This window comes from Ctenocephalides felis, unplaced genomic scaffold, assembly GCF_003426905.1.
Source record: "Ctenocephalides felis isolate EL2017-DRISC unplaced genomic scaffold, ASM342690v1 CF-g0.4_SCAFFOLD_01886, whole genome shotgun sequence".
Taxonomy (NCBI): domain Eukaryota; kingdom Metazoa; phylum Arthropoda; class Insecta; order Siphonaptera; family Pulicidae; genus Ctenocephalides; species Ctenocephalides felis.
Genome location: NW_020538040.1, coordinates 120,170,282 through 120,192,101, shown reverse-complemented (window position 1 = coordinate 120,192,101; position 21,820 = coordinate 120,170,282). Strand labels below are relative to the sequence as shown.

General features: G+C 32.9%; 1 protein-coding gene across 1 annotated transcript; it reads right to left on the bottom strand.

Moving 5' to 3' along the window:
* Positions 1–15,642: 15,642 nt before the first annotated feature.
* On the bottom strand, positions 15,643–17,334 carry LOC113375813. Its single transcript, XM_026615761.1, has one exon. It carries the CDS (start codon positions 17,332–17,334, stop codon positions 15,643–15,645), a length of 1,692 nt encoding a protein of 563 aa, XP_026471546.1.
* Between the last annotated feature and the right edge of the window lie 4,486 nt (positions 17,335–21,820).

The following is a 21,820-nucleotide window of genomic DNA, read 5'->3' as shown; positions in this document are numbered from 1 at the left end:
TAAAAGTATCACACCAAGAGTTAGTTGAAACAAAACCTTGCGTCTAGTTGTACCATACAAATTATATACATATTTATAGTTTTAAGATGTGGACAAATATAAATTGCGTTACAGAAGACACTATATCTTCTGTTTGTATCATGATAATAATTGTAGTTTACATTGATTGATGATAAAAGTTTATATTATCGGAATTATATATTTTATATGTATTAATTACGGTTTGCATTGATTTATAAGTTATTACTCAAAAACAAGTTAATACAAAATTACCAATTATATCTTTATTATTAATTTTTTAGATTATCAAAACATAAACTTAATTTTACAATAATTTTTTTTTATAATTGATGACTAGACTTCTAATTATCCGTCACTCACATCACTCAATTACATCAATCTAGAAATTCGAGGCATTATTGTTGTTTTTTGTCGTTACTACTTGCCTTTATAGACGTTGCAACTAGCCCCAAACACGAGGTAAGTTGAAACACGGCACTTTTTCTAGAAAATGATTAATTGTAAAATGAAGAACAACAGTTGTGGAATTATTAACTTCCCGTAGGGCAAGTTATAGTAACCGCAAAAAAATCGAAAATGACAATTTTTATATATCTTTAGGTTTCAAAATTTTGTGAACATTTTGGCATACCTTAGAAATAATTGTTGTATGTGTGTGTGTGCGCGCGTGTGTGTGTGGATACACCGATAAACCGATTTGAATAATTAAAAAAATATTCGATTCGTACTGATAAGGAGACGTGCTGATTAGTTTTGGTCGAAGGCAGGTCTAGCCGTTTCAAAGATACAAGGCAAAAAGTGCCAAAAACGGTAACTCAGTTTTTAGGAGAACGGAGCGTTCGATTTTAATAATTCAAAAAACATTTTACTTGTATTGACAAAATGAAAAACTGGTAAAATTTTTGGGAAGGCAGGTCTAGCGGTTTTTGCCTCTGAATAAAAATAAGTTAAAAAAATGCTATTTGGCGTTCAAAAATGTTCATATGACATATGTACATCAAATCATCAGATATTTTATATAAATTTTAATAATATGTACACATATTGTGTAATTTGTTTTGGGTTCCGTACCAAGATTTTCAATTTTAAATTTTACGTATATGGTTCAAATAAATGTCCTCGACATGTTCGACAGAATGGAATAACTGATTTGAATAATTTAAAAAACATTTGATTCGTATTGATAAGGAAACGTGCTCTTTAGTTTTTGGCATATGCAGGTCAAGCCGTTTCAAAGATACGGGGCAAAAAGAACCAAAAATTGTTATTCAGTTTTCGAGAGAACGGAGCGTCCGATTTGAATAATTCAAAAAAACATTTTATTTGTATTGATTAAACGATGAACTGTTAAAATTTTTGGAAAGACAGGTCTAACGGTTGGCGGTAAAAATGTTCACTAGACATAAGCACATCAAATTATCAGATATTTTATAGAGATTTTAATAATGTGTACACATTTTATGTTATTTTTTTTTAAGTTCGTACTAAGATTTTCAATTTTGAAGTTTATGTATATGGTTCAAACAACTATCCTCAACAATTTCGACAGTATGAAATAACCGATTTGTAATATTTAACAAACATTCGGTACTCGATCGCGAGGCGTTTTTGCAAAAAGCACATTGCCGTTTCGCAGGTATGGAGCGCAAAGGGTTTAAAAATGGTCATGAAGTTTTTGAGAGAACGGATCATCCGACTAGATTAATTCAAAAAACTTTTTGCTTATGTAGACGGTGTGCAAAAAAGGTTTTACAAAAAATTTCGTTGTTTTGAAAATTTTCTAAAAAAAAAGAAAATCAAAATTTAAAAAAAGTAAATTTTCAGAAAACTCAAATTCTTGAAATTTTTCATCATTTTGAAAAAATATCTAAATTTCGAAAAATTTGAAAAACATCAGAATTTGAAAAAAAAACGATTTCTTACAAAAATTTGAGAATATTTCGAAATTTTCAAAAAAAAATCGGACATTTTCAAAAGTTTCCAAACTCCCAAAAAATTTGAAAAATAGATTTTTTTTCAAAAAATTATCAAAAAAAATCAAATTTAACACTATTCCTACCGACATTTCATGTTTACTATTCCTACCGCGACCGGCCAAATGACCTGTCATGCAAAATCTATATTTTTCACTATTGAATGAAGAGTTAATGTTAGTTTAAGAGTTTATAAATACAAATACAAAATATTTCTTTTATTTAAGAATGCGAAATCTACATTTTATTCTGTAATATTTTTTTACGATTTTTTTTCTTAGAGTGTATTTTTTGCAAACGCATTTTTTACGTTTTTGGCTGATTTTGTTCGCCCTATCATCTTTCTGAAACATTATCTAAAATATTTTCTTTTAGGGAATCTGTTTTGTATTTGTACTTAGTTGATTATTTCTGAATTCTTATTGGAACTATACGGGAAGTTAATTGGAATAGAAATTTCCTGCCTTGTACATCGTCTTCTCGTAATTTCTTTATGTGAAAACAATGGATTTATTCTGAATAAGTACAAAATAATGTAAATCCTTGATAAATTATCTCTAAAATTCATATTTTACCGAATGATTTCTGACTACTTTATGAATGACATCTTAGGTGTAGCTACACCAAACACGACGCTAATACCAATTGAATTGACTCCGGTATTAGTGTAATGTTTTCAATATATGTGTATGTAAGTGAAAATTAGAATCTTCTTTCTTAGCTTCCAAAATTGTAAACATTATTTGAGTGATAAAGTCCTTGATTTTTAGTTCTACCAGTATTTGTAGCTGTTGTATTGCTTCAATTGTACTTACCATCACAGTTTCTTTTTTTACTAAAAGTTTAGCTATAACTATATGGTTTCATTGGTTATAAATCTTCAAACAAATTCTCAGTTTTCTACGTATACTGGATGATTATCAAAATTGTACACCCCGGGATGTGCTGGGCATAATTATATTTACATCGTATATTGAACAGTTACTAAAATTTTATACTACGTTTTCCTGAATATTATTGAACATGTGTTGAATAAATTTACACCTTACCTTTATTGAAAATATATGATTGTCGATAGTAATACGTGGTCTTTTACAACAATTTTGATTGCTATCAATGTAGTTGAATCAACCTTAGGATTCAAAACAAAACCTATCAATTTGTTGTTTCGATTCCTTCGTAAAAAATGTCTACAAATAGACATTAAGCAAAAAATGAGAAAACCCACTTTGTATACCGTAAAAGTGCAATATTTATACTCCTTGCCTCATATGCGCAGCGTGCATACAGAATTGGAAAAAATGCACAATTGAATAAAACGAAAGTGATCTAAGCAATCGCAATCATCTTTTGTTTATACTTCGGTAAAATATTGTTTATTTCTCAAGCTTACGCGTTTGTATTTCTGATTGAATTAAATCATTATCAAAGTTAAATAGTGTTTTAATCGTTTATAAAATTAATATATAGTCTTACAAACTATATTATTGGTGACTCCGACAAAGCAAGGAACACGAGCTAAAATTTTAACTGAGGTATACTATAAAAAATACAAAAATGTTTGCAACATCTACACCTTCAAGAGTAGCCCAAGATTACGAAATGGATCATACGCAAGAACTTCTGATTGCATTAGATCGAAAAATAAATGATCTCACATCAGAGATCGAAAGCTTAAAACAAGGTCGTAGAGACAACAGCGAGAGCAACAGATCCAGTAACCACTCAAGGAACAGGCAAGGTAGGTCAAAAACACCTACCAAATCATATGTATGTTATTACCACGATATGTTTGGAGAGAAGGCTAATAAGTGTTTAGTACCTTGCCTTCTTAAATCACTGCTGATTCCGGAAAACTAGCATCACCATCAACATTAGGAGCTGCATGCAATGATAGTGATACAAATTCTGTCTGTTTAGAGCTCCGATTAAGTTAGCAAGTTTGCAATCGGACGTGCCAAGGAAGATCTTGTCCTGTATGCAGACAACTCCAGTCGCATACCTATTCATGGAAAGAAGACTTTAGAGCTGTATTTTCATTAAGCAGAGCTTTAACTTGGCATTTTATTGTTACAGATGTGGCAACGGCCATAATTGGTGCAGACTTTCTTAGTCAATACAACATCCTAATTGATCTCAAAGGAAGAGGGCATTTTAAGACCATCAAGCAGTCCGTGGGCAAGTCCTATTTATATTGTACCGAAGAAGAATAGCACATATAGACTTTGCGGTGACTACAGAAAACTGATTGCGAGCACATTACCTGATAAGTATCCTCCTCCATTAATTCAGGATGTTTTGCCAGAATTACACAGGAAAAAAGAATTCTCTATATTAGACCTCGCCAAAGCTTATAATCAAGTCCCTGACAAGATGCATGAAGAGGACATTCAGAAGACAGCCATTATAAACCCATGGGAATTGTTTGAGTATCTCTGCATGCCGTTTGAATTAAAGAATGCTACTCAGACTTTCGAGCAATACATAAATTACATTTTTCAAGATATTGACTTTGTGTTATATACGTGGATGACATCCTGGTTATGTCTGCAAGCATGGAAGAGCATCATCGTCACCTGGAAATACTATTTAAGCGACTTCAAGAACACTCACTTGTCATCAACATTGAGTAATGCGTCATGGGCAAGGATAAAGTAAATTTGTGGTACACAAACTTAGTGCGAATGGCTATTCTCCATCAACACACCGAGTGGACAAAATTTAAACTTTCCACAACTAACCACAGTTCTGGAACTACGTAGGTTTCTAGGAATGATGAATTACTACAGGAAGTCAGTACCAAAGGCAGTAAGAATACAATCACCCTTAAACAATTACCTACGAAGTTCAGTGAAGAAGGACAAAATTGCAATTGTCTGGAACCCAGAATCTCTTCAGCCTTTTGAGGACATAAAGAAAGCACTCGCAAATGCAGCACTAGTTTGATATCCAGATGCATTAGCCAACATTTGCTTGGTGACGCGTGCCTCTACAACAGCTATTGGTGCTACTCTTGAGAAGGAAGAAAATGGTGCCGAAAATGTTTTATTTTTCTTCACGTTTCAAGGCCCTCTGAACATTTTGGAATACTTCAAAATGTGTATGTGTGTATGCATGTATGTATGTTCGATTCCGATTGATACGAAGACGTTCTGATTAGGTTTTCGCTAAGGCTGGTCTAGCCGTTTTGAAGATACGAAGCAAAAAGTGCAAAAAGAAATCAGAACCTAGCATCATGTGTAAGATCGTATTTTTGTAGAAAGTAAGCCGACTGTTGTTCCATCCATATTTTATTACTTCATTATTAGAAATTATCTACTAGGGCTGACTTATTACAAACTTTTCGAATAAGCAGTTTGAAAACTTAGAGTTTTTTTGCAAAGCAATGTTAACAAAATCTGTACTTATTATTAATATTCTTGTAATGTATCTGATAATTTGATGTGCGTATGTCTAATGATCATTTATTACCGCCAAGTGTTATTTTTATAACTTTTTTCTGGATCTTCACAACTGCTGAACCTGTCTTCCCAAAAATTGGCTAATTCTCATTTCGTCAATATGAGTAAAATGTTTTTTGAATCATTCAAATCGGACAATCCGTTCGCTCAAAACCCGAATTTCTATTTTTGGCATTTTTTGCCTCGCATCTTCGAAATGACTGAACATGCCTTTGCCAAAAACTAATCTCGTCTCTCTATCAGTAGGAATCGGATGCTTCTTGAATTATGCAAATCGGTTGATCCGTGCTCTCGAAATCGTGGACAAAAATTAGTATTTGTCCTAATTGCATACATACATATTACTTACATCCAAATATACGCATACACAAACATCTACTTTTCTAAGGCATACATGTTTAGGAATCTTTGAAACGTAAAGATATGCATAAAAATTATTTTCGTTTTTTTGGCGACTACTATAACTTACGCGAGAAGTTAAAAATTAAAACAAAATTTGTACTGATTATTAAAATTTTTGTAAAATAATTTGATGTGCAAAATCTACAATGATCATTTTTGACCACCAAATGACACTTTCTGAATCACCAAAAACGCTGACCCTGTCATCGCAAGAATTTAGTCAGTTCTTCATTTCGTCGCACAAGTAAAATGTTTACAATTTTTCAATTGGATAGAGAATGGGCCTCTAAAAAATTTAATAGCTATTTTTTATCAGTTTGCCCCCTATTCCCAAATAGGTAAAACTGTCTTTACCAAAAGCTAATCAGCACATCTTCCCGACAATTGAATCATTCAATCGGTTGATTCGTCTCAAAAACATCAACAAAAAAATATAACCGCAAATACACAATCATACATTTATTTTTCCTAAGGTATGCCAAAATGTTTAGAGGGTTTTGAAACGCGAATATTTATAAACAATTTTTAACTTCCCGTAGGGCAAGTTATAGTAATCGCAAAAAAATCGAAAATGAAAATTTTTATATATCTTTACGTTTCAAAGGTTTCTGAACATTTTGGCATACCTTAGAAAAAATGGATGTATGTGTGTGTGTGTTTGTATGTATGTATGTATGTATGTATGTATGTATGTATGTATGTATGTATGTATGTATGTATGTACGTGTGTGTATGTATGTGCGGATACAAATTTTCGTCGACGATTTCGGGAACACGGATCAACCGATTTGAATAATTCAAAAAACATTCGATTCGTATTGATAAGGAGACGTGCTGATTAGTTTTTGGCAAAGGCAGGTCTAGCCGTTCCGAAGATACGGGGCAAAAAGTGCCGAAAACGGTAACTCAGTTTTTAAGAGAACCATGGGAATAAACACATGGGAATTGTTTGAGTATCTCTGCATGCCGTTTGAATTAAAGAATGCTACTCAGACTTTCGAGCAATACATAAATTACATTTTTCAAGATATTGACTTTGTGTTATATACGTGGATGACATCTTGGTTATGTCTGTAAGCATGGAAGAGCATCATCGTCACCTGGAAATACTATTTAAGCGACTTCAAGAACACTCACTTGTCATCAACATTGAGTAATGCGTCATGGGCAAGGATAAAGTAAATTTGTGGTACACAAACTTAGTGCGAATGGCTATTCTCCATCAACACACCGAGTGGACAAAATTTAAACTTTCCACAACTAACCACAATTCTGGAACTACGTAGGTTTCTAGGAATGATGAATTACTACAGGAAGTCAGTACCAAAGGCAGTAAGAATACAATCACCCTTAAACAATTACCTACGAAGTTCAGTGAAGAAGGACAAAATTGCAATTGTCTGGAACCCAGAATCTCTTCAGGCTTTTGAGGACATAAAGAAAGCACTTGCAAATGCAGCACTAGTTTGATATCCAGATGCATTAGCCAACATTTGCTTGGTGACGCGTGCCTCTACAACAGCTATTGGTGCTACTTTTGAGAAGAAAGAAAATGGTGCCAAAAATGTTTTTTTTCTTCACGTTTCAAGGCCCTCTGAACATTTTGGAATACTTCAAAATGTGTATGTGTGTATGCATGTATGTATGTTCGATTCCGATTGATACGAAGACGTTCTGATTAGGTTTTCGCTAAGGCTGGTCTAGCCGTTTTGAAGATACGAAGCAAAAAGTGCAAATAGAAATCAGAACCTAGCACCATGTGTAAGATCGTATTTTTGTAGAAAGTAAGCCGACTGTTGTTCCATCCATATTTTATTACTTCATTATTAGAAATTATCTACTAGGGCTGACTTATTACAAACTTTTCGAATAAGCAGTTTGAAAACTTAGAGTTTTTTTGCAAAGCAATGTTAACAAAATCTGTACTTATTATTAATATTCTTGTAATGTATCTGATAATTTGATGTGCGTATGTCTAATGATCATTTATTACCGCCAAGTGTTATTTTTATAACTTTTTTCTGGATCTTCACAACTGCTGAACCTGTCTTCCCAAAAATTTGCTAATTCTCATTTCGTCAATATGAGTAAAATGTTTTTGAATCATTCAAATAGGACACTCCGTTCGCTCAAAACCCGAATTTCTATTTTTGGCATTTTTTGCCTCGCATCTTCGAAATGACTGAACATGCCTTTGCCAAAAACTAATCTCGTCTTTCTATCAGTAGGAATCGGATGCTTCTTGAATTATGCAAATCGGTTGATCCGTGTTCTCGAAATCGTGGACAAAAATTAGTATTTGTCCTAATTGCATACATACATATTACTTACATCCAAATATACGCATACACAAACATCTACTTTTCTAAGGCATACATGTTTAGGAACCTTTGAAACGTAAAGATATGCATAAAAATTATTTTCGTTTTTTTGGCGACTACTATAACTTACGCGAGAAGTTAAAAATTAAAACAAAATTTGTACTGATTATTAAAATTTTTGTAAAATAATTTGATGTGCAAAATCTACAATGATCATTTTTGACCACCAAATGACACTTTCTGAATCACCAAAAACGCTGACCCTGTCATCGCAAGAATTTAGTCAATTCTTCATTTCGTCGCACAAGTAAAATGTTTACAATTTTTCAATTGGATAGAGAATGGGCCTCTAAAAAATTTAATAGCTATTTTTTATCAGTTTGCCCCCTATTCCCAAACAGGTAAAACTGTCTTTACCAAAAGCTAATCAGCACATCTTCCCGACAATTGAATCATTCAATCGGTTGATTCGTCTCAAAAACATCAACAAAAAAATGTAACCGCAAATACACAATCATACATTTATTTTTCCTAAGGTATGCCAAAATGTTTAGAGGGTTTTGAAACGCGAATATTTATAAACAATTTTTAACTTCCCGTAGGGCAAGTTATAGTAATCGCAAAAAAATCGAAAATGAAAATTTTTATATATCTTTACGTTTCAAAGGTTTCTGAACATTTTGGCATACCTTAGAAAAATTGGATGTATGTATGTGTGTGTGTGTATGTATGTATGTATGTATGTATGTATGTATGTATGTATGTATGTATGTACGTGTGTGTATGTATGTGCGGATACAAATTTTCGTCGACGATTTCGGGAACACGGATCAACCGATTTGAATAATTCAAAAAACATTCGATTCGTATTGATAAGGAGACGTGCTGATTAGTTTTTGGCAAAGGCAGGTCTAGCCGTTCCGAAGATACGGGGCAAAAAGTGCCGAAAACGGTAACTCAGTTTTTAAGAGAACGGAGCGTCCGATTTGAATAATTCAAAAAACATTTCACTTGTATTGACAAGATGAAGAATCGATAAAATTTTCATAAAGGTGGGTCTAGCGGTTTCGAAAATATGGAGGAAAAAGTAAAAAAATGAGCCATTTGGCGGTCAAAAATGATCATTGGACATATGCACATCAAATTATCAGATATTTTATAGAGATTTTAACAATAAGTATACATTTTGTTAACATTCCTATGGGTTCCGTACCAATGCTTATGCGTTAGACAGCGACGCGGCGCTTACGCGCTTTATAATAATAATTATTTTATTATTATTATTATTATTATTGTTATTATTATTGTTATTATTACTATTATTATTTTATTATTATTATTATTATTATTATTATTATTATTATTATTATTATCTTACTATTTCTATAATTGTTATTTTGTTATATTTTATTATTTTTCTAGTATTATTTTATTATTCTGAAATTTTATTTATATTATTTATAAGTTATTTTTTGTCCAATTTATAGTTTCTCTAAAATCTTATTTTTTCAAAGTAAATTTTTTTCAAAAATGTTAATCGTTTTTAAAAAAATAATAATTTTTGGTACGGGAAGTTCCAGCAATTTGCCTTAAGGCACGATGCCTTAATTGCCTTAAGACAGAATTCCACTTACAGCTAGTTACGTTTTGTTCTTTAGCGGAAATGCCAATTGGTGGTCAAAAATGATCAAAGAACATAAGCACACCAAATTGGCAGATATTTTAGTTTAGGTTCACTTTTATAGATGTCATTTTAAAGAAAAAACTAGTAGGGTGCATGGCATCGTGCCTTAAGGTAAATTGCTGGAACTTACCGTACCGTAACAAAATATTCGAGAAAATTTAAATATTTTCAAATGAATTATTATAAATACTGTAGAATTGTCTAATATTTATAAGAATTATATAAACAAAATTGCAAAGTTGAAATTATTTGTTTAAAGTGTATTAGAACTTTAGTCAGAATTATTATTAAAAGCTGTATTATTTTCAATATACAAAAAAAAATTTTTTTGAAAAAAAAATTGAAACAAAAATTATTTTCCAAAAGCAATTATTTTGTTAAAACAAGCAAAAAGTTCTTTGAATCATTCAAATCGGTCGCTTAGTTTTCACAAAAACTGCAATTTTTTGCACATTTAGCTCTGTATTTCCGAAACCGCTGGACCTGCTTTTGCCAAAAACTAATCACTCTGTCTCCCCGGCATTACAAATTGAATGTTTTTTGAATCATTCAAATCGGATGTTCCGATCTCTCAAAAACTTTATTTCTATTATCTGCACTCTTTGGTCTGTATCTTCGAACCAGAACCTGTCTTTGCCAAAAACTAATCAGCACATCTCCCTATCAATAGGAATCGAATGTTTTTGAATCCATACATACATCCATTCTTTCTGAGGTATCCCAAAATGTTCAGAAACTTTCAAAACGTCGAGAAATGTAAAAATTTTCAATTTCGATTCTTGAACGATTACAATAACTTACCCTAGAGGAAGTTAAAAATATATACGAACAACGAAATAATTAAATTATCATAAAATAACAATTAATATATTATGTTAATTTCCGAACTAAAATATGAAACTATTTGAAACCATTTTAAGCGTTTTGTATGTAAGATTCATCTTAACAAAGTTGCAAGGAATGAACAGAGATTTCTCCCAAAAAAGCTTATCAATTTAAAATAATTTTTATTTTAAAAATTATCAAATTATTTATTTCTCTCAAAAATTTTATTTTATTTTATTTTATTTCTCCCAAAAAAGCTTATCAATTTGATTTTTTATTTTATTTTAAATATGATACAACAATAAAAATATTAATGAGGCGCCCATTAATAAGTTTGATTAGAAAACGAATAACATTCTATCTCATATAAAATTATCGTGATCAGAATCAATTCTTAAAATAAATTGCCGTGATAATTTCTCGAGTTTAAAATTTTGACATTCGGAAAAAATTGCCGCCCCCCAAATTGTGCCGCCCTAGGCCCGGGAGTCACGGGCCTATGGGGTAATCCAGCACTGTATATATATATATATATATGTATATGTTGAAAATGTTTAAATTTGATGTTGAAATGTATGATTGATTTCTTGGAGGGCGTAACATCAAGTAAAAAAAAGAGAGTGAAGTAAAGATTTTTTTCCAAACATCTTTATTTTTCCATACGTTTCGACGTAAAATTCTACGTCATCTTCAGTGGTTTTGAATTATTTATATTATCACTAACACATATTAATATAACTTGTAAAAATTAATAATTATAGACAAGCACTAACTGTCAGTAATTTCTTTTTTTAATAAAAAGAATAAAAGATAAAAAGTAATTAATAAATAAAATATTATACGTAATACACTTGCATCCGAGGCCAGTGCCAAACAGAATAAATTTTATAGAATTTTACGTCGAAACGTAATATATATATATATATATATACCCTAATATATATATATATATATATATATATATATATATATATATCAGTTCTACAAGGGCAATACATCAAATAGAAGTCAAAGATTTAGAAGTTAATCTGTAATTTTTCCAAACGTTTCGACATCGCATTTTATGTCATCATCAGTGGATCTACAGAATGAACATTGAGAAATTAATATAAACTAGGAAAAAATGACAGAAATTAAAAAAAGAAATATAGATACAAGTATTATAATTAAACAACAACAACAATTATAACTAAACAGATAGACTAATGTAAGAAATGAAAAGTAAAAAGAAATATATAACAACATACAAAAGTACAATACATATACATAAATATATATATATATATATATATATATATATATATATATATATATATATATATATATACATGTACAAACACATTCAAACATATATGCATACACATATGCATATATATACACATACAATATATTTATATATATATATATATATATATATATATATATATATATATGAAAAAGTTCTTGTGGGGCGATACATCAAAGAATAAAAAGCAAAGATTTATAAATTAATCTTTAATTCCAAACGTTTCTAACCAAACTAAAAATTTAATTGACTCGAGGAACCAAGGCAGTGATAACGTTGTATGACATGAGATTCTCAACAATAAAAACGCCTCTTCAATAAAGACTTGAGGGGGTAAGTCTGGTGCCTATAATGTGCTCGGCGTTGTTTTGATAATCTTTCCACCTAGCACATTCAAAGAACGTGTGCTCAGCGTCGTCTATTTTATCTGGACAGTATTTGCACATTGGCGTGCTATGCAATCCCATCTTAAAAAGATAGGCATTGAACTGTCCATGTCCTGTCAGTAGCTGGGTTAGAAAGAAATCTGTGTCCCCGTATTGTCGAGAGAGCCAGACGCTAATGTCCGGAATCAGACGCGCCGTCCATCTGCCCGTCTCTCCTGACGTCCACCGATTTTGCCACTCTTGTATCGTTTCATTTTTAATTTTCGACCTTGTTTCTCTGGAATCGTCGCCACCTAATTTAGCGCCGTAGAGTTTCACTCTCTCGAAAGCTAGCACGTCAATCGGTGTGGCTCCTGCTATTACCAGCACGGCTGCTTCTGAGACCGTGCGATAGGCACAGGTAACTCTCAGAGCTCCTCGTCTTTGCACTGCCGCTATTATGCGCCGATAAGTCTTTTGCTTGATGATATCCGCCCATATCTCTGCTCCGTAAAGCAGTACAGAATAGAATACCTCAAGCAGGACTCGTCGTTTTTGGGTTTGTGGTCCCATGCAGTTAGCCATAATCCTTGACAAGTTGGATACCGTCTTGCTAGCTTTTATGCATGCACTATTGAGATGCTCACGAAAGGATAGCTTCTCATCTATCATTACTCCCAGGTAGCGCAAGGCCCTTGTCGACGTCAAAGTTGTCTCTCCTATGTCTACGGTGAATGGTTTTGGAAACCATTTTTGTGGGGTCAAGACAACCATCTCCGTTTTTTTGTTTGGCAAGTTTTATGTGGTGTTTCTCAAGCCAGGTCTCTATGGTGTCGACGGTCTCTCGAACGAGTAGTTTAGCCTCCTCAATGCTGTTCACTACGATTGTGGCTGCGACGTCGTTCGCAAAGCCCGTGAGTTCCACCTGCTTCGGCAAGAGAATCTCCAGGAGCTCGTCGTAGACAGCGTTCCACAAATCGGCTCCTAAGATTGAGCCTTGAGGTACCCCAGCTGTAACCTCGTGTTCTTGATGACCTTCCGTCGTTTCCACTATCAATTTTCTCCCATCGAAGTAGTCGTCTATTAGTCCTAGATTTTCTGGCTTTACGTCAAAATTATTCTCTTGGGCGTGTAAAATATCCTCCCAATTTGCACTGTTAAACGCGTTTTTAACGTCGAATGTGAGAAGGAGACACACTTTACGAGCTTTAAAACTACCACGCCATGCTTCTCTTGCTGTTTCCGTAACCTTCCGAATCGCGCCAATCGTCGATCGTCTTTTTTGAAATCCGTGTTGGTTCTTAGCAAAACCTCCGGCGCATTCAATGTCGTTGCGCAGTCTGCATTGAATAAGTTTCTCAAGCAGTTTGCCGGCGATGTCTAACATGCAGAGTGGTCGAAACGACTATGGCGTTACAGGGGTTCAGACCGTAGGAAAGGTGCCGGTTGCCAGTTGTAGGCGTTCAGAAGAATATACGGAAATTCCAAGGCTACAATTTTGATCACTGAGGCTGGGATGCCATCAGTGCCTGGTGCTTTGCCAGTTTTTATGGTTTTTGCCGCATCTTGGAGTTCTTTGACAGTGAAGGGCGTAGTTTCACTGTTTTCCACGTATTGTCTCCTTTTCCGTGGCGGATGTTTAGGGAATAGTTCCGTTACGATAAAATTCATCAGAGCAGGAGATTTCGGTGCTTCTGGTAAAGCTCTACCAAGTCGTTTTGTAACGATTTGATAGGCTTTGCCCCAGAGATCTTTGTCAAGGTCATAGCAGATTTCCTTCCACAATCCGGCTTTAGCTGATTTTATGACTTTATTTAGGATCTTTTTTGCCTGTTTGTACTCGTTTGTATACAAACCTTGGTAGGGGAAGCGTTTTGCAGCTCTTGTGGCGCGGCGACGTAATGCGTGGCATCTTTTCCGTAGTTCTGCTATCTCTGATGACCACCAATATGCTGGACAGTGCACACCCTGATTTTTTTGTCGTGGCATAGAGGCGTTACATGAGGTGACAATAGCGTTCATAGTTTTAAAAACCGTTTCTTCCGTTTCTCTGCGGGTACTTAGTTTTGGATCAGCTTGAAGAGTATTTTGCTCGAGGGCTGCTCGCAACGCTTCCTGGTCAAGCTTCTTGGCATTCCACCTTCGTTTGCAAAAGTTGCTTTGTCGAGTCGGACCGGATCCAATACTAAATGTCACATGTTGATGATCACTGCCACTATACTCTGCAGATACAGTCCAGTCTCCAATCATGTTCGCCGTCATGTGTATGTGTATATGTGTATACGTATATGTATATGTGTACTTATATAGCTATATTTACATAGATAGATATGAGTATATGTATGTTTCATACATGTACATGTACGTCGTTGTGAACTTGCATGCAAGCTGCATATATATATATATATATATATATATATATATATGTTTATATGCAAATATGTGTAGGCGTATATATATGTATGTACATATATATGTATGTATTTATGTATTTATATGTGCATATGTGTATATATATGTTTGTATGTATATATATGTATATATATATATATATTTATATATATATATATATATATATATATATCAGTGGCGTAACTTGACCCTCCGGGGCCCGTGGCAAAGCCTTTCGGTGGGGCCCCATCGTAGTACTCAATTTTTAATTTATCTAATTTTGTTTAATGAACGTTAATAGTCATTTACACGCTGTTTTACTACTGGCTAAAACAATTTTAATCAATTTTATAACAATTAGCAAACAAACTTCAACTAATTTATATTTTATGGCTTTAAATCATGAAATCATACAAAAGATAGAAAAGTAAAGTATTAATTTAAAGGTATAATTATAATTTAGTTGTAATTATATAAAATTAACAAAAAATACATAAATCTTAATTTTTCTTGAAAATCAAACATAAAATATTGGTGAATATTTTCAACGTTAGAATGAATGGAAAATAAAATAAAACGTATTTTTTAATAAAAATTTAAAACAAATACCACTTTAATTGTAGCATTTTAAAATTTGTTTATTCTGAATTTCTGATATGTCTTTTTTATCTAAACAAATTATAGAGCTTTATTAATTGATCAGTATCAATGCAAACTCCTATTGTAGCAAAATAAATTTGGAACATATTTTTTTTTTATTTATTTATTTATTAACTGGCCTCGACTCCTTAGTCATACAGCCATTACAAATTACAATACAAAAATATAAATATAAACTAAGAAGAAAATTAAAATTAAAAATCACAAAACCAATACAGAAAAGTTACAATAAACAAACCTAAAAACATCCTACTCTATAACCTTATATTGGATTCATTTACAAAGTCTATCAGTATTCTGTACAAATCAATGTTATTACTACTAATGATGAACCTAGCATTTATAGGAAATGACACATTCCGCTGTTGAAGCTTTTCAAACAGAAATATTCGTTGCCTTTCATACAATGGACAACTCCACAATATGTGATCTATTGTGTCCAGTACAGTGCTGCATGAACAGAACGGGTCTTGTTTGATCCCAATCCTAAATAGATGAACATTGTTCTTTGTGTGCGCCAATCTTAATCTGCATATTGTAGATATCTCTCTTCTGTTCCAGTTCAATTTTTCAAACCATGTGTTTCTGGACACTATCGGTTTACACGGTCGGAATAATATTCCTTTTGACGCTGATTCGAGATCAAATATTTTTTGCCAATGCAACATCCCCATTTTTGTGATCTTTCGTTTCAGATCCACGGCAGGAGCTTTTTTAATTAAAGTGGCTGAGTTTTGTGCCTCTTTGGCCAGGCTATCCGCAATCTCGTTCCCGGTGATATTGTGATGGCCTCTTATCCATACTAATTCGATCCTGTAGTTATTGTTGTTTAGCTTTTCTATTTTTTGTAAACAGTCGAATATTAAAGGATTGCCATAATCTTTAGGCATATTTAAGGCATGCAGTGAGGACATGCTATCAGAAAGAATTATTGCCTTCTTTAAATTATGTTCCTTAATTAGGTCTAGCGCACTGTTGATAGCCGTCAATTCTGCAGTAAATATTGATGCCCAATCTGGGAGTTTAATTTGAAGCTGTATATCCTGGCTTGGTATGTATACAGCACAGCCAACGCCGTCATCAGTTTTTGAGCCGTCCGTATAGATTTGTATATACTTTTCCCATCTAGTGTTCAATAAGGCGTGCAATTCCAGATTGATTGTTTTCTTATTCATATTCTTTCCAATGACTAATTCGTCTGATAGGTGTATATATTTTTTGGGAATCGTTGCTTTCCAAGTCACTGTGTAGTACGCCAATCTGTTGCTTATTATGATGTTATCTTCTAAAGACTTTAATGAATGGAAACCAGCAACTAGCGGAGGGATCGGTTTATTAAACCAGTACCTATTATTGAAATGTCGAACTGCCAGTGCCTCCAACTGATCTTGAATCCATGAATGATCAAAATTAAATTTTTTGATCAAGAATCTATTCGTTAGTACTTGTTTTCTTATATCTAAGGGAGCTTCCCCGGCTTCAGCTAATAAAGAGTTAGTGGGGGTTGATTTTAAAGATCCCAGACATGTTCTTATAGCTGCAAATTGCGCTCTACTCAACTTTTTATATAAGCCTGCGGACAATCCTCCGTAAATTTGACAGCCATAGTCGAAATGGGGTCTAATGATAGCCTTATATAAAGAAAGACATGCATTTGGGTGTGTACCCCAGCTGGTGTTACATACTCTTTTGAGTAAATTAATGCCTTTCTCGCATTTGAGTAAAATCTCGCTTATGTGCTTGTTGAAATTTAATTTCTTATCAAAAGTCACACCCAGGATTTTAATGTTTTCTAATATTTCGATTCTTATCGTGTCAATATCTATTCCATGCATATTTTTGGGAGCTCTATGCCTGGTAAAAATTATGCTTTTGGTCTTCCTCGGTTCCAAAGCAAGTCTATTATTCCGCATCCATTCCAAATCTTTTGATATGGCATTAGCCATTTCTGTTCTACAATGCTCTACTGAGTGAGAAACTGTGTACATAATCAGATCGCCGCATATTGTAGCTTTTTTACTCTTGTCCCTTCTGACGATATAAAGTCTGCCATATAGATGTTAAATAGGAGAGGGCTCAGAATCGAACCTTGTGGAATGCCCGTATATGCTGTCCTTGGCCCTATTAGACGATTCTTATTTCTCACGTAAATTTTCCTATTGGATAGCAGTGATATTATAATAATAATAATATTGTCTGGGATCTTATAATTATGTAGCTTCTTTTTGAGAATATTATGATCAACATGATCATATGCCTTTTCAATATCGGCCGTAACTAGTAGCACTTCTTTATTATCTGTCAATGCACTATAAAGATCTACAAGTAGCTCGCTTAACAAGTCGATTGTACCTTTTCCTCTCCTAAATCCGAATTGATATTTATTTAATATACCCTTTTTCTCTATGTACCATTCTAATCTTTTTTTTAAAATGCTTTCAAAGATTTTCGTGAGACAAGGAAGAAGCATTATTGGTCGATAGAATTTATGATCACTTGGATCTTTTTGCGGTTTGAATATTGGCACTAGCACCGCAATTTTCCAATCTTCCGGGATCCAACTTGAATTTAATATAAAGTTGAACATTTCAACTATTATACATTTGAATGCTTTGGGGCATTCTTTAATCATAATGTATGTGATGTTATCAAATCCTGGCGAGCTATTTCTTTTGTCTTTTAGTGCCAGTTCTAGCTCCTCATAATCGATGCGTCCTTCGATTTCATGAATTGCGTGGTCATCACTTGCTTCTTCTGCTTGGTCTTGGGAGTATTGTACGGGACCAGGTACAAAGTCAGGCGTGTGGATCTTCAAAATTGTCTCGCAGAAATTGTCACTCATTTGCTGAATTGGGGACTCGCCATTATTTTTATTATTTAATCTGTTTACGATGTTCCATAATTTATTCATGTTTGTATTTCTATTGATGGAATTCACGAATTCAAGCCATTTTTCTCTTTTTTTTGTTTTAAATAGTTTTCTAGTCTGTGCTGTGATTTTTTGGAGCTCCAGGTAATTTTTGTAGTTGAATTGAGCTTTTAGTCTCTTAAATGCTATTCTTCTTTTCCTAACTTGAATTTCGCATTCGTTATCCCACCATAACGCCGGTTTAAATGTATCCGATCTTGGTAATTTATACTGTTTGATGTGCTTAGTGGCTGCATTATTTATTGTTTCTTGAATAAAATTATACATGTCTTCCGAATCATTTGGAATGTATGATGTCTCTAAAGTCTCTTCGATATATAATCTATACTCATTCCAATTTGCCTCCTGTTCGCCTTCTGCCTGAATACCATCCGACTCTCGTATTATACTTGAATTGCATCTTTATTAAGATAGGCAAATGATCAGAGCCTACATTATCTGGAATTACGCTCCAATGAAGTCTATCATGAACAGAAGGCGAACAGAACGTCAGGTCGATGGCGGCTGATTTCTTCCTAGGCGTTTGTGTTGTCGTATGCGTTCCGTCATTCAGCATTAACAGATTAACGCTATCCACAATGTCGTTAATAATAGATCCTCCTTTGTCAGTTATTTTATTACCCCAAGCTAAATGTTTGCTATTGAAATCTCCTGTTAGAATTATTCTGACAGGAATCTGTTCGATGATATTTTTGATTAAGTATAGATCCTTTGTTGCCTGTGGTGCGCAATAAATTGAAACCAAACAGAACGGCGTAGCCGATTTAATTATTACCGCGGTCATTTGTATGTCTCGGTTACTTAGTGAATGTGCGAATTCTTCGCACGGAATGTTATCTTTGATCAATATGGCCGAACCACCGTAGCCGTCCTGTCTGTCCTGTCGAAATATGTTATACCCTTTGAATTTAAATAATTGGCCCTGTTTCAGCCATGTTTCAGTAAGAGCTGCCATATGAATTTTCTTATGAAACATAAGATTTTCGATGCTTTCCTTATTTGCTCTTAAAGATCTACAATTTAATTGTAAAATATTTATATTATCCATCTTTGGTTGGTATTTGTTATAATTATTTTTTCACTATCTCCTAACTTTCGTTAGAATTGACTGCACTTATTTTATTGAGTATTTCATCTTTATAACGATTATCTATACCTGTTTTATTGTTCTAGTTTAAGTAATTCATAATGGTATGTGTATTCCATTTTAACTTATATATAATTTCATCTATCTCTTTACTTTCTTTATTTCTCTCACATTCTATTTTTTCTCGAAGTTTCAATGCCAATTCTATAAAATGATTTAATTGTCGTTTATTTTCTTCCTTTTTATTGGTCCTATTACTGTTTAGGCTTAGTTGTTCTTGGTTTCTTTTTTCAGGTTTTTCATTTATCTGGTCTCTGTTATATCGATTGATCGGCCTCAAGTATTCTGTTCGACGTTTATACATAATATTTCTTGGTTTATTCATTAACATTAATCTGTCTTTGTCAATGTTAATTTCTTGTTCATCTAAACTATTCAATAATTCTTATTTATTTTTATGTCTGTGTGAATCCATTTCGGTATTGCCGTTTAGTCTCGGAAACGATGAATTAAACCCCGGATTGTACGGGTTGATCTTAGCAGCCTCAGCATATCTTTTTTTCCACATCATGTTTTTAGCTTCAAGATAAGATATGTTATGTAGTGCCATCATTTCTTTTATTTCTTTATTTACTTTGAAGAATTTACATTCTTTGTCGTTTGCTTGATGGTTTCCATGGCATACTGCACATATAAAGTCTGACACGATATGGCAATTTTCATGAGAGTGTTCTTCTGAACAAAATCGGCATCTTATCTTGCTTTTGCATTGATTTTTTATATGTCCATAACGCCAGCATTTGTGGCATTGCATTACAGATTGAATGTAAGGACTAACAGCATACCTAACCGAATACATTGAGACGTATTCTGGCAGATAGTTACCCCTGAACACTATTTTTACCATTTGTGATTTCATATTTATTTTTTCTAAGTTTCTTTTTTCAATGCTTTTGACCTCTAATATTTTGATATCCGATCTAATAACATCCATGATTTCTTGCTCATCCAGGTCGGGTTCAACGTTAAAAATAATGCCGGTTCTGTATAATTTATGTCTTGGGATGTACGTTCGTATGTTAAATTTTTCCAAAATTTTCTCTTTGATTAATTTATTAGCATAAAAGTAGTCTTTAAATACTAATTTGATTTTGTTTCTCCCGATCTTTGAGATATCTATGATATTTTTGCTTATGTTAAGCGATTGTTTGAATATCAATCTGCCTAAAGCTAGATTGTGAAATCTGCCAATGCTTTCGTTAGTTGATTCTGCAAAAACCGTATACGGTCCTTCATCATATGGTTCATAATAATTAATTTCTTCGTTTATTTTATTATTTCTAGTGTTATCTTTATTTGTCATATTACTTTCTTCATCCATCATTTCTATCCAACTTTTACTTTTTCCAGTGCTGCTGCAACCTGGGTTATCCTCCATATTTTCATTTAATGTTGTTACTTTGTCTTTTTTAGAATCCAATTTTATCAATTTCTTGATTAATTCTTCGGGTATATTAACCGTTTTTAAACTAGCTTTATTCTTGCTTCTTTTATTGTTTTTTCGCAACATAACTTTATTGTCATCACCATTCATATTATTTAAATTCACTTGATTTATCGATGTATTATTATCACTCCGCGAATTATTTTCCACATTGCTCGGTAAAACTGTTGTATCTAAAAATTCACTGTCACTTTCTTCCGAAAAATCACTTTCCATTACTTCATCATTGTTGATAACATTAATCGATTTGCCTATTTGGATGCCTGATTCGACCTCCGTGCTATTGTATTCCTTATCTATCACTGCAGGTATTGATACCCCGCCGGGTTCGAACGGTTTATACTCCATTATAAACCATTACTTATGTAACACTCTTATTGTACTTTTTTTTTTTTTTTTTTTTTATATTTGACTTCGTTATATAACATTTGGTCATATACAAACATAATGAATATACATTAAGAATAAATACATAACATCTTATTACTAAATTAAAATTATATAACTAATTTAGATTTTACAATAAATTCATATAATATTTTATAATTTCTTTCATTTCTTATTATGCAAATCCATGCAATTGGTTTTATTATACTTTTGTCGTCATAATATTTGTCCAGCATTTCTTCTCGTTGTTTTATATACCTGCTACATTTCATAATAATATGTTCTATATTTCCGTCTTCTTCTCCACATTCACAGATAGCTGAAGACCTAATACCAATTTTATATAAGTGACTTGGAAAATTGCCATGGTTTAATCTGATTCTACTTAACGTAGTTACAAATTTTCTATCTTCATTTTAAGACTTTTAAACCAAGTTTTTTTTCTAATTTTATTCTCTATAGTCTTATATGTTTTTCCCTTTACCGTGTCATCCCAAATTTTTTGCCATTCCTCTTCCACATTTC

Excerpts from the sequence above, each read along its gene's own strand:
- LOC113375813 (XM_026615761.1), bottom strand. The coding sequence starts at position 17,334 with ATGGCTAATGCCATATCAAAAGATTTGGAATGGATGCGGAATAATAGA.